The 14,539-nt window shown below is 39.9% G+C and overlaps 1 protein-coding gene across 1 annotated transcript; it reads left to right on the top strand.

The window, feature by feature from the left end:
• Nucleotides 1-2,771: 2,771 nt before the first annotated feature.
• Nucleotides 2,772-14,222, top strand: TAGAP (T cell activation RhoGTPase activating protein). Its single transcript, XM_083358803.1, has 10 exons — nucleotides 2,772-2,926; nucleotides 3,554-3,638; nucleotides 3,745-3,798; nucleotides 4,936-5,002; nucleotides 6,454-6,605; nucleotides 7,145-7,306; nucleotides 7,600-7,709; nucleotides 9,479-9,674; nucleotides 11,422-11,527; nucleotides 12,186-14,222. Exons 2-10 carry the CDS (start codon nucleotides 3,612-3,614, stop codon nucleotides 13,412-13,414), a joined length of 2,103 nt encoding a protein of 700 aa, XP_083214929.1. The 5' UTR covers nucleotides 2,772-2,926; nucleotides 3,554-3,611; the 3' UTR covers nucleotides 13,415-14,222.
• Nucleotides 14,223-14,539: the final 317 nt, after the last annotated feature.

The following is a 14,539-nucleotide window of genomic DNA, read 5'->3' as shown; positions in this document are numbered from 1 at the left end:
GCAAAACTCACTTAACAAATGCCTCACTTAGCAACATAGATTTGGGGCTCAGTTGTGGTCGTAAGTCAAGGATTACCTGCACATTACTCCAACAATCAAACAGCACTCATTCATATCTAAGGCGAAACTTGGCTTTTCAAAGAGTGCTTCTGGGAGCTGGAAATCATGCCACAATACAACTCTGTGGTCACTCGGTGCCAGCACTGTTATTCCCTGCCAGCACTGGCTGGAGGTGAAGCTTACTCATTATCAGTGGCTGGCTGTCTATAGAACGTCAGGCTTTCCTATGTGTAAGGGTTGGTATTTGATTGCTTTTATGGAAGGGGTGCAGTCCTCCCTTGCAAAATGTCTAGGGATAACCCGGTGCACGTCCTCCCATTCCAAACTGTGCCAACTGAAAATGACAAACTAATCAAGCTACATGATGGACCTTAATTCCTCTTTGAGACCCCTTTCTGAATGTCAAAAACACCACGTGGGAGAGGGAACCAGAGGATGTTTTTTAAAGATTTACTGGCAAGGCTAAGCAGAACAAAATATTTTTAAAAAAAAACAAAAGAGAAGAAAGCCTGCTGTCCATGGGTTACATAATGGCACCCTTTCTATTTATCCAGTGTTTCCGTGGTTTCCCTGGAGAAGATGAATGTGCCAACTCTGACAAAGCTGGAATCCACTCTATATATGAATATCCAGAGGCCCACTCCAGACTCCCGTTATTTTCCTCCATTGTGCACTCAGCTTGAAAAAGCTCCTTGGCTGAGCGGCATTCTATAGTCCCTATAACCATTCTGAACCTTTACCATTTTCTCATTAGCATGACACTGTAACAAACACAGATTGGTCACCATTTCCTCACGGGCAACCCCCGTCTGCAACGGTCATCAGTTGATTAAAACTCCGTTGAAAACAGACCAACATTTGTGATGCTTGGGATTTTCCCTCTCGTGGTTTCATAGAAGAACGCGCACACACACACACACACACATACAAACACACAAATTTGTATGCTTCTTGAGGAAGAGAGAAAAAACAGATCTGCAGTTTGCCTCTGTAGCTTTTGACTTCCATGATCCCTTTTAGTTGTCTTTGCCCTCTCTTGTCTGTAGCACAGTATATTTTGGTAGGTTTTAATTATTCTTAATATTGACTAAGAATTCCCTGAATTTCAGTTTGAAATATGATAAACACACACACACAGGCAGATAGTGGCATCTCTGTACTGATGCCAAGAGGTTCCCTTTTCAGGAATCCAAATAACCAATGAATTTGGCAATAAAGAAAATCAGGGAGTTTTCTAAGGGAACATTTATCCAAAGCTACTTTCCAAATGTGCAAGTAAGTTGGCCTGAAAAAAAAGGAAAGAATTTTTTTTCTTATATAGAAAAGGGACACACCAAGAGGCTGCTTGATTACCATGTCCCTTTTCTTCAAATCATCTCATTTCCCCAAATCTCTGGAATCAGGCTGCCTAAGAACATGCCAAGCCTATGAGGGAATTCCACCCCCACCCTGCTAGCTTCTGAAGTTCTCTTGGTCTTCAAACAAGAGAGAATCCCAACCTTTCAGCAGCTGAAGTAGGGCTTCAAGCCTCTCTGGGTGTGCCATCTGTCACTATAAGATGCAAAACCAGTTTAGCGATTCTATGTCTTTACAAAAGGCATACCCCACCCCAGCAGCTGCAACCAGCCCATTGTTCATTTCAGGCCACTGAGCATTTTTATCTCTCTCCCCCCCCCCCCCGCCCCCCAATCCCACCAGGTGCTGCCTGCCTGCCGTCAGCTGCTCCACTAGCTTGGTGGATTTCTGTTACACTTTATGGGACTTCAATAGAGGTCGTTTCCTAATCTGGCATTTCTTTTTTAAAACAGTGATCTGGTTGCTTTGCAAAATAGGACAGTAGATCTATATGTGGTACACTTAGGGAATGTTTAATGTTTACTTTAAGAGTGCATAGCTCAGAATATTCAAGTCTGTGATGCCCAAATCTTCTGAGTACAAAGAACCATTCTGGAAAATCACACATGTAACAATTGCGCCTATATTTTACACAGAGAAAGAGAGAGAATGAGAGAGAGGGAGGGAGGGAGGGAATGTCGATCTTTAGATGTATACTGTGCATACTGGAGCAAACTTAACAAAGAATCTGATCATTATACAATACCACTATTTTATTGAAATGCCATCCCCAAAGTAAAGAAACAATCAAAACAATAAAACGATAATAAATTTGAGAAGAGGAATGTGATGTATTTGTCGACACCTCTCAGTGCACAGCACGGGTGCTTTTTAAAAGGTTAATTGAGGATTTAAACTTGTACTTTTAAAGCCACTGAGGTTTACTTGTGGTCATATTTGATATCTTCAGACTAATCATATGTAAAAGATACATTCTTTTGATAAGAAATTTCTGTCTGGATGTGTAAGTTGCCCTTTATTGCTGTGTAGGCCCACTTAAGCCCACCTACAGAGAGCACTAGAGTTTTTCACACATCCCACCTGATTCTCCTTGTAATTTGGAACTTCTGCCTGCAACACACCTCATCTGTTCCATCACGTTTCTATCAGTGACCACACTGGACTTTTTTTTTTTTTTTGTAAGAAGTGGGAAAAATTCTTCTCTTACAACAGCTGCCCTAAAAGGAAGAGGAAACCCATGAGCTGGCAGGCATCTGCCAGTGAATGCTTCGCTTAGCTCTGCCCTCCGTGATGCTTTTTCCTGTTGTTCTGACGTTGTGACTTTCCACCTGCCTCCTCCACTACAACCACCAGCAGTCATTCCGAATGCAGCAGCACATGTGGGGCTGAGTGGCTGAGTCCTCAGTTCTCTCCAGCAAGTTACAGTGGTTACAGCCAAACGGTTATGCTGCTTCTCTCCTCCTCTGCAGTTTGCGTAAGGTGAAAAAACTCGGGCAGAGACCCTTTCCTGGTAAGTTTGCAAGATAAGCATATGGAAATGATCAGGACAGTCCTGTACTTTGGGGGGGGTGTGGGGTTGAATCAGGAAAAAAGATTTCAGATAGCTTGCAGCCCAATCCCCCAGCCAGCTTAGCTACCTTGTACTGCTGACAAAATGCTTGTTCATTATGAACTCTGGGATAAGGCTTGGCTGATTGATAAATTCTTAGCATATACTGTATGACTTGATTTATTTTAGTGAGTTATTCATGTCCTCCCTTGCTGTTTCAAACCATAGAATATTCGTTCAGCTTAGCATGTGATTAACAAGTGGTTTTCAGAGCTGCTATAACATCGTGCTATGAAGGATTATCTGTAGGATTTGCTCATTCAGATTTGTTTCGGCAAGTTACAATCTATTTTTTTTTCTCTCCAGAGAGTAGAATTGCTGTTTATAGAGCGGTCAAGCCTCCTTTTTGTTTGGGGCATTTTTAAAAATCAGAAATCAAAGACAATAAACAGAAAAAAATGAATTACTTAGGCCAGCACCTCTATCTTAAATTACTTAGTCTGCATCGAGTTTAATTTTGCAACATGAAAAGGTACAGTTGTGTGCTTTAGCAGATATTGCTAATATCATTCTTGTCCTCTGAAACAGGCAAAAAAGAGAAACCCAGGAAAGCAAGATCATTAAAGGTGTAACAGTTTGGTTACTGATGAAGGTGCTAAACAGTTGCCATGCAGTGAGTACCTTTTCTCTTCATATTCCTCTCTCTAGAAGTGCTGCAAATGAGTGCTGCTGAAACTAGATGATTTCTGATTGTATTTTTCCTTTGTTTTACTTTACAGCCCAAAAGTTTAAATGCAAAAGAGATGGAGGCTTTAACTGCACACTCATCAGAGGTAAACACACATAAAGCCCTTTGCTGTTTCTATGTATTAGAGTTTGTGATTGTAAGCGTACTTCTTATGGGGCTCCGTGAGACTTACTTCTGAGTAAACTCACTCAGAGTTGTAGAGCACATGCTATGCTTTTGTAACGTCATGGTCAATCATTCCTGCTAAGCTTTAGCTTATGAGAAAAAAAATGGAGTTATTTTTAATAGAACTTTAATTCTAGCCAATGTTTTATGATAGTACACTTAATCTTTTGCTTGCGTCTTCATCCTTACTGAATTCAAATCACCTTAAAGACTGAATGAAATGAAAACTCTTGAACTGCCATCCACACTCATTAGCAATTTTAGGAAGTCTGTTTAAACATGAATGAGTGTGTTATGCTCCCTGCTACAGTTCAAGCCAAAGGAACAAGATTTGTGCTCATAATAGAGTACAGAACAGAAATATGTAAGGCTGCAGTCTGGATTATAATGTCCAAATTCTAAACACCTGTTACTTCAAAAACCTATTAATTTCAGTGAGCCTGTTTCCAGTGCAGTTAGCAATCACTTTATAGCCTTACTTGGATGTATGGCTGACATCCAAAGAGCAGCTCGCATAAAACAGCTCGCATTTGCCCTGGGAGATTCCTGGCTGCAATCCTCTCTATCACACATTAATTCCTGTCTGAAATGTATCTGTTTAACTTTTCTTCTCACCCACCCACCTTTCCCTGCAGGCCCTCATTACTCACTCAAATTTAGAATAAATCCATTAACATCGGTAGACATCTAGTTAGTCCTGAATAATAAAAGACCCATTGATGTCAATAGTAACCGTGGCCAATGGTTTGAAACCAGCCATGTTTTGCTTGTTATCATGTTTTGGATTTATATTATTTCCAGAGCTCACTAAGGATTCCTTTCAGCAAAGTAAACAGGATAGTTGAGGACAGTTTTAATATTTATTGTTGCTTCTGTTTAATGTTTGGTTAAGTGCCATGCAATTCAGTGTTGCAACTGAATGCATCCTTTCCTGTAACGAGGGTGTGGGTTTTGTCTGTTTGTTTTGAGGAACTGAGCAACGTGATGTTTTACAGCTTTATAAGAATCTCTACTACACGATGGATTGATGATTTTTACTGACTTCTTTAAATTTCAGGAGGATCTCAAAAAACGTCATTTCTTCATGACATGTGATAATGAAGATGAGCCATGTCAGCTGATCGGTACGTGTGCAGGAACAGGAACAGTGGGATTCTGCTAAGCCCAACGTACCTTGAACTTTGTTCTCTACAAGTGAGAGGCATTTATCCTGCTCTTTTGGATGATGCAGGAAGTGACAGGATGAGTCCCAAGTTCTGTCTTGGTCAAGGGATTGGATAGTTGACTATCCTTCTGGCACTGAGGATGGCCACATTTTTTATGTAGTAGTCACAGGCTGGTGGGTCTCAGGTTTAAATCATAACTTATGACTCTAAATTGCCCCCTGGTGGCAATATATATACATCTAAAATGTCTAGAGCTGTAAACTGGTTGGTTGGCTGGCTGGCTGGCTATTCTAGGACAAACCATAGGATGACAGGTTAACTGCCACCACTGATGGTTGAAACACAGGCTGATTTCCTTAAAAAGGGGATTGTGGATAAAATGTAAATCTGCAAGTGATACAAAATGCATGGTTCCAGCAAGAACAGAGTTAGAGGTGGAGAATTTACAACTGGGTTGATAGTAGAACAGAAGTCCCATTTTAATTAAGCTAGGTTTCGGATCAGTTCAAAAGTGATATATTTGCCACAATGAACATTCTCAATCACTTTTGACAAGAAACCAATTTTTACCTCTGATACCAAGAACAACTAGGCCGGCCTTTTTTGCTACTAATTTACAGTTTTGCAAACTGCATTTGTTTAGATTCAATTGATCTGGTCGTTCCTTCTAGCATTGCTGGATGCTTAATAAGGAGTATAATTATAGCAACTTTCCCCAATTTGCGATAGACTACAAAGCTCATTACCCCCAGTCCATGCTTAGCCAGTTTATTTTATTTTATTTTATTAGTTTTCTATACCGCCCTATTCCCGAAGGACTCATGGTGGTTTACAGGGCAGCATATAAAAGACAATATAAAAAGATAATATAAAATGAAAATGAATTAAATTAATTAAAGCCCAATAATTAAACAATATTAAAAAGCTAAAACCCCTTCAGTCCAGGCCTGATAGATCGAAAAGCCAGGTTTTCAGGTCCCGGCGAAATGAACGCAGATCGGGGGCGGTCCGGAGTTCCACAGGTAAATCATTCCAAAGGGCAGGCGCACCCACAGAAAATGCCCTCCCTCTGGGGATCACCCGCCCAGAGGGTGATTGGCAATTAGTTTGGCAATTAGTCAGAATAGGAGCTAAAGTCTAAAGCAGGAGTGTCAAACTCGCTACGTCACGTGATGAGTCGCAATGTATTGCGACTTTTTTGCCATTGCCAGCAATGGGGTGGGCGCAGTTTTGCTATGATGCATCCAGCCTGCGGGCCGGCAGTTTGACACCCCTGGTCTAAAGCATCTAAAGATAATTTTGTTGATAATAGGTGATTCATATAATTCTATAGCCCTATATTCATGTATCCAGTGCTGCTGTCACTCATTGGTTGCACATTATTCCTACTCCTTTTGTTCTTCCAACAGATCGTCACAGGAAAAGAAAGAATGTAATATCTTTGCCATTTATGTTCAGACGGTCTACCCATGAATCAGAATCTGAGTTGAAACCACCTCTGTTTGATTTCCCTCTGTCACTTATTTGCGGTGCTGAAGATACGCTGCCCAAATCTATACAGGTAAATAAGCAGTAGGGTATTGTATCTATCTTATATGAATAGTGTTCTGCGCTTTGTCTGCATAAGATAATCCCTAACATAAGCAACAGGAGGATTTTCTTCCTCCTACTAGTCATATATGGAAGAAGTTGAATTACGATTAAACATGTTATTTAAAATAATTCAAATCTATGCCAAGCAAACTCTTCTCTAAGGCTAAGCTGAATCATGAGTTGTACAGCATATTACTGAAGTTTTACAATATCGTGTCAAGAATTTTGCCTTCTGCAGGGAGAAAGGAATTTCTACTTAAGTCTGGGATAGCTAAAAAGCAAACAGTCTAAAAGCTAGGGAAAATATGGGGAGGAAAAAATGATTAAGGAAGAAAAGGGAACAGTTGTATGTAACTCAGGAAGTCAGTATCATAATGTATATAAATGTTGTCCTGCCAAATACAGTACATGTCACTGAAAAGGTGAGCATAGAATAATGATGGAGTTCAGTTCTCTGTCTGGAACTTAACACATGTGATATTATTTTTATTCCTGTTCACATTGTAGGACATCCTTACAATACTCTTCCAGAAAGGACCATTTACTGAAGGGATATTTCGAAAAGCTGCCAATGAGAAGGCACGCAAGGAGCTGAGAGAGGAATTAAATGCTGGAGACAACGTTGCCTTAGGGAAAAAATCTGTTTATCTGCTAGCGGTGGTTTTTAAGGTATACATCTGTTAATTTGGTTTCTTATTATAGGTTCCAGTTTCTCAAGTATTAGGAAGAGATATTCCTAAAACCAGTGCAGTTAGGAAATAAATTCTGCTATTGTTGCATTTTATGTATTTAGCCTCCAATGGAAAATGGTAGGAGACAGAGCTGCTGTTCTTATGATCTGTCTCTGACTTTGGGATACACAATCCCAGGAAACTGTGGTATGAACCAAACTGAAAGAGTTCCAAGATGCATGTTGGCTGTAAGTTGCCTACCATGGCTTAACTAAAGGTTGTTTCTTGCAGGATTTCCTCCGAAGCATTCCCCACAAATTGTTGCTGACTGAGCTTTACAATGAGTGGATGACAGCATTAGAAAAAATGAATCATCAAGAGAAAATTGAAGCCATGAAAGAGTAAGTGGACCTCTCTCCAAGGGTGGCTTTTTGTTGTTCTGTAATAAGCAACCCAAATAGATACAGATTCTGAAATCCTTACTTGGATGCTTGCAGACAAATAGCTCTTAACTCAAGAAATCAGGAAGCATTACATGATTCCCTCTTTAGTCCCACTCATGTAACAAAAAAGCTATGGGAGAGAATTATGAATGGGAAATGACATAATCAGTTCCTTTCCACATTCTGCTCCCCCCGCCCCCCGCAAAAAAAATCTCATCAATGAAGCAAAGCAGGGTAAAAGTTTTATCTGGAAAAGTTGAATGATGCCAGAGGAAATGATATCTAAGACTATACACTGCAGATTAAAGTTTACAACAGGGGTGTCAAACTACCAGCCCATGGGCCGGATACATCATACTGAAACCACACCCATCCCATTGCCGGCCATGGGAAAAAAGTCGCAATACATCGTGACATGTCACATGACATTGCAAGTTTGACACCCCTGTTTTACAACATCTCCTATCTATTCTGAAATGAAATAAAATTGAAAAAGCTGTATTGAAGTGAAACCCTCTGCCTGCTTTAAATGACACTAATTTTTAATGGGTCATGCTGTCAAGTAAGCTTGGCTAATAGTGTAGCCAACCAAAAGATCTCCTACAATTTTCACTCTGTCTGTCATTCTCATTGAATTCAATAGAACTTCTTCCCCAAAAAACATGGTTAGATTTGTGTTTTGTTGCCGTTTCAGATACTTTCTTGTGACTAGACATGTGTGGGATTCCATATTTTTTATTCATCTTTATTGAAAGTTGGGGAATTATTCATAGTGGGCAAACAGGAGGAAGAATGAATCTCTGAGGCACACATTAGCAATGGGGAGAGTAAAACCATAAATGGCTTTTGCAATAATGCCATTTTTCCCTTCCTTCCATTTCAAAGGCTGGGAGAACATGAGTGGGGGAGAGCAGTAATATCATCCCATAATCAAATCTGACTGACTTCATGACAACACAATGCCATCACATCATTTCAGATTTGAAGCTATGCCAAAATACAATGCAAGGAATAAAATGTGCTTAACTCTGACTATGCTTACATTCCTACATACCTACATACATAGAATGAGAGGGTCCCATGAATCAAACCAGTGAATATGGATAGTCCTTATTTAGCAACTTCTTCTTTCAGTGACTGTTTGCAGTTACAATGGTGATGAAAATGTAACTTTGCGACCAGTCCTCACATTTATGACTTTCACAATTCTGTAAAGCAAAGGAAAGTCATGGTTTTACTTAGCAACTGCTTTACTTTAACAACCAAATTGTCAGTCCCAATGGTGTTGCTAAACAAGGAATACCTGTAATATCTCAGCTGATGAATAAGGAATATCACATAATGAAAAAAACAGATGTGCATATTATACAAATCTTATACAAATTTAATTATAAATTCAAGAGCATTTTACCCCATAATTTCCCAGGAGACAAAACAATTTCTGCTTGGTGTCTACTCAGGCATTTATGTCTACCTGCTATGAATTTATCTAGCTAGCTAGCTAGTAGCTTTGGAACTGCCCATCTCCTGCACAGAGAAACTCACAATGAATTCACTCACTGGGACTTTTGAATGGGAACTTTGGGTAACCACTTTAAATCAATACTTCCACATTTTAGAGGAAGTATTACTCATATAAGTGAATGCAAAGTTTATCTTAAAAATAAAAAACCAGAAGCTACAATCTGAGGATGACTCCCCCCCTCCCCTTATGTTCATTTTTGCAGGGTTGCAAGCAAATTGCCACAGCTAAATCTTCATTTGCTCAAATACTTGCTTTCTCTTCTTCACCACATCAGCAAAAACTCAAAAGTCAACAAAATGGATTCTAGTAACCTCGCCATCTGTTTTGGACCAACAATGTTGAGTCCAAATTGTGACAAAAGCCTGCCACTTGAAATCCAAAAAGAATTGGCTATTAAGGTACCTTCCTCTTCTTTTCACCTGTTCCACATTGTCTTTTGTCTTTGACTGTTTTTTCTCTAGCTACAAGGAAACCAGTCAGTACAACATTCTGGCAATGAATCCCTTTGGCATTAACCTGACTCACAGTGAAATAGTTTGATACTTGAAATAGTGGTCCTATCCCGTAGACCAGAGGTTCCCAATCTTGACAACTTTAAGACATGTGGACTTCAACTCCCAGAATCTCCCAGCCAGAATTCTGGGAGTTGGAGTCCACACATCTTAAAGTTGCTGAGATTGAGAACCCCTGCGGTAGGCTGCATTGCAATGTCCTGAATTAATTAGGACGCCTTAAAGGGGCCCTTCTCAGATTCACCTTTCAATAAAGTGCCTCTCTGATCTTATATTAAGAAGCTGTGTCCCATTTCTATGCAGCAGAGTGGAACAAGGTGCTGCTTCAGCTTGCTGCTTTGCAAGCCTTTGACTTTCTGCATCTCCATTTGCAGAAGACATTTCTACAGAAGTAACATGGGTGGGTACAGAAAGGTACCCTGCCTCAGGGCTTTTTAATTACAAGCATTAAGGATCATGCTTTCTCTGGGTCGAGGCAGTATCTCAAAGGCAACCACTCCAACAAATGGAATTGGGGCAGCCCTGTAGAGCCTATAGACGCGGTGGCTCAGTGGGTTAGGACACTGAGCTTGTCAGTCGGCAGTTTGGCGGGTCGAATCCCGAGTGCCGCGTAACAGAGTGAGCGCCTGTTACTCGTCCCAGCTTCTGCCAACCTAGCAGTTCGAAAGCACGTAAAAATGCAAGTAGAAAAATAGGGACCACTACGGTGGGAAGGTAAAAGCATTCCATGCGCCTTTGGCGTCTAGTCATGCCGGCCACATGACCATGGAGACGTCCTCGGACAAGCGCTGGCTCTTCGGCTTTGAAACGGAGATGAGCACCGGCCCCTAGAGTCGGAAACGACTAGCACGCATGTGCGGGGGAACCTTTACCTTTACCTTTATAGAGCCAAATGGTGTTGCTTCATACGACATTATGTTGTATAAGACTGGAGGAGAGGAAGAGAAAGCAAAGGATCTCATGGGGAAAAAGAGGATGGTGCAGGCTACATCCACTGTTGGTTTCAAGCCTGCTTATCCCAAACATAAATTGCTCCCAAGGAAATATAACTCTCTAAAGCTCAAAGTAAAAGTTCCCCACCCCTGAACTAAAAGCTTGTTGGAAATTTATAATGATCTTGGTCATCTTTTATAGCTGGTTAAGAAACTCCCAAACATTTTTTAAAGAGCAGACTTCAGATCCTCTTAACCGGAAAGTAGAGGTTTCTTGGTTGATGTTTAAAACATGTGATCATTAAAAGTCCTGCAATTGTGGTTCAGTAGCATCAGGGCATAAGCTTTGAGAATTATGCAACCAGCTAAAGCCACAGCAACACAATTGCAAAGTTATTCCATAGAAGATAAGCTTCCATAGGTTCAAATGAAGAGGTTAACAGACCCACATAAACAAACAAACAATGGGGGCTATCTCAGAAGTATTTTATTCTTACTGGAAAGCAAGGCAGGAAAAGGCAATAATTCTGTGTGTTGTTTTTATGCTTGTACTCTTCAAGGCCGGAATTTACATGTGGATTTCCTATCAAGATATTCTTAATATATAGTTCTTCATATATACTGTAGATTCCACTAATAATTTAATGTTGAAATGACTCCAAGTTAATCTCTGATTTACATTCTTTGTTTGGCTTGCTTAGGTGAAGGCACTGGTGGAATTCCTCATTAATAATTGTTCGGATATATTTGGAGAAGAAATCTACTCACTGCTCTGTAGGAATAGTGATAATTCCCTCGATATGACAGGTACCCTGATTTTGCATGGCTTTGAAGTGTATATTTAAAACAGAGGCTGGCTAATCATTTTTCTCTGAATATGCTTAGATTACATTGAAAGTACTATTTAACAATGTTTGATTCTAGTTACTAAGGAAGTGGCAAAAAATAACCAACCAGTAAGAACAGTAAGCCATTTCTAAATGTTAACCACAGTATATCTTAAGAGTTTCACAAGAGAATTGCCTATCATTGAGGTTCCTTTCAAACCAGGGTAGAGAAACAGAAATAATATATGTAAAGTTTTGGGAAGATTTATCAGAGAGACTGGGTCCAATGTGTAGGTATCAAATTATTATATAGCATTATAGGGTATTTTTGGTAAAACCATTGATTATTTCTAAGTTTCATATAAATATGGTTCGTTTTTTGTTCCTCTTTTTGTTTTTTATAATTTTTCTTTTCATGGACAATTTAGTTTAGTTTTGTTATTAGTTTTGTTATTTTTATGTAACTTGATCCTTAAAGTTTTGTATCCTCTTTTTTTTTTAATCCTTTTCACTATGTTGGGCAGGAAGCCTTTATTCCTCAATTGCAAGTGATGTTCACATACTTTATAGCTGTTAGTGACCACTGACTTATTTGTGGTTCTGTCCATTAGTCTCAACATTTCCTTTCCTTCTTCCAGAAATGTCAACACCAAACCAGCATCGTGATTCTGCTTACGACAGCACAGACCTTGAAGTGGAATGCAGTCTCAGTGACCTTCAACACAAGGGCTCATTCCACACTAGCAGGCCAAGCAGTACAGAACTGTACCCCAAACAGCCACGGACCCAGATCCCTTCTGGCTTGTCCCTGGCCCGTTTTAAAACAACAATGAAGAAACTTGAGAGGAGGTCCTCAGAACCAGAATTGCAGTCTTCCAAGAATTGCCAAAAAGGCTGTTTGAAACTTCCAAAACTTTCCAAAAGTGAAGAGAATTTTATTCTGCAGAAGGAATTGGGACTGAAGGGTAGAGAGCTGAGAACGGGAACCCAGACAGTTGAAGAATCCCATCCTTCAGGTCTCTACAGGAGCAAAAAACCATCAAATCTCAGGATCAAAGCCAACTTGCCCTCAGAATTATCAAGTGATTCCTTACTCAGTGCATCTTCTTCCAGTTCACTAGACAGTGCCTCCTCGGTCTCGGACTCTTCTGTCTTCACTAGCTCACCACTCTCGTCACCTGCCATCTTCAAGAACAATGTCTTAACTCGGCCACGGTCCTTCTCTACCAAAACTTCAAATGGAAGTGACAGTGGTGTCTCAGAGCTCAAGAAACACTCCATGTCATTTTCTGTGGCAACCCGCAAGAAGATGCTGGCCAAAAAGGGGCCCAGAAAAGAAAGACCATTTTCCTGTCAAATTGTTCAAGCAACTCATGAGACTGTTCCCAGTCCAGAACCCTCAGGCTGTCTACTAAGATCCCGTTTTATGTCAGCGGTTGAAGTGTTCCGACTTGTAGATCAAAATAAACCTAGAAGGCCTCCTTCCTATGAAGAAGCAACCAAACACTTTTCTCCTGATAGATTTTCCTCACACAACAATTTAAGAGCTCATTCTCTGAGGCTTACCAAGGTTCCTCAGGATTCTGCATCTCAATGTCTGAGGCTCAAGAAAGAGATCACAAACAAAGCAAATGAGAACCATTTTAAGGATAGACACTCTTTGGTCAATGACTCCCAGGACAAAACACCAGTTGTGGATTTTGTTATTGGAATACATTCACGGGCAAATTTGCCTTTGACTCCTCAAGTGTACCGTCTCAGGACCATGTCTGGGTCATATCAAAAGAACAAACAAGAATATGTGACACTACAGAACAATCAGATAACTTTTGAGCACTTACAACATGCAAAAGAATCCTATGTTTAACTTAATTTTCTCATTTCATTAGAAATGTATATATTTCATACTGGGCACGGAAGCAAGACTTTTGCCAAACATTATTGCCTAAGCAGATATAAATCCAACTTTCCATAAAATTGTATTTTTTGTCTAGCAACCTGTGTAATGTGTTTTGCTTTTTGGCCCATTTTGTACAAAATAATTATGTCCTAATCTGGGCTTGGCTATTCCCATGAACGTAAAAGCACATTTTAAAACCAATGTAATACGTCCTTTTAGCTTTATTCACTTTGTTCCCCTGAATTAGTGATTTCTTCTTTTTCTGTTAAAAGTCTAGACAGGGATCCAATATAAACAGAAATAGAGAAGTAAAAGATATGGGGAAATGCTGCAGAGATCTTGAGCCAATCTCTATCATATGACCAAGCAAAAGTATAGTTTTCAACAGACCTGGCTCTGCTGTTTCGTCTGGTTTTGCGTTTCTCAAGTGATACAGTTTCTTCCACCACCACTTCCTATTTGTAAAGAATTTCCAACTGAACTAAACCTCAATGTTGTGAAATGGTTCTTGCAGTAGAAACAGTGAGACTTTCTGTTTCATGATACTATCCCTGAAAATTCTAATAATCTAAGTTTCCTTCTGGAACATATCGCACTGGGACCGGGGTGAGCATGAGAGAAATAGTCTGAATGTATAAGAAAGCCTTTCTAAATTATTTTAGTCTTCCCCAACTTCATACATTTCAGAAATGTTGAAATGGCAAATCTCAGCTGTGTAATCTGGGAATTCAGAAGGATGCCCTAACTCATCTGGAAAATGCCAAATTGAAGAAACCCTGACTGAATATTCATGTAGATCAACATTGTGTAGCTTTATGTTTCCTCATAATTCCAGAAGTCAGATCAAAGGTGTTGAATATAAACTTTATTATATCAAACAACTATAAATATTACTCATTGTATAATGCCATAATGTGGTTTATTTGTTTGGCTTCAATGTGGTTTGTGGACTCGGCAGAAATATTGGGATCAAAACAGGACCTATCAAGGATGTACCTGAAGAATGCTGGGTGATGTAATGGTTCTGCCACCTCCTAAGGTCCTTATCTTCCTGATCTATCCCTCAAGCAGCCACACAAATTATTTAGCCCT

The sequence above is a fragment of the Vipera ursinii genome (assembly GCF_947247035.1).
Source record: "Vipera ursinii genome assembly, chromosome: 1".
Lineage (NCBI taxonomy): Eukaryota > Metazoa > Chordata > Lepidosauria > Squamata > Viperidae > Vipera > Vipera ursinii.
This window is presented reverse-complemented; position numbering and strand designations above follow the sequence as displayed.

Excerpts from the sequence above, each read along its gene's own strand:
- TAGAP (XM_083358803.1), top strand. The coding sequence starts at position 3,612 with ATGAAGGTGCTAAACAGTTGCCATGCA. Across the intron at positions 3,639-3,744 it reads TGCTAAACAGTTGCCATGCA|CCCAAAAGTTTAAATGCAAA; the intron begins GTGAGTACCTTT and ends TTTACTTTACAG. Across the intron at positions 7,307-7,599 it reads TGCTAGCGGTGGTTTTTAAG|GATTTCCTCCGAAGCATTCC; the intron begins GTATACATCTGT and ends TGTTTCTTGCAG.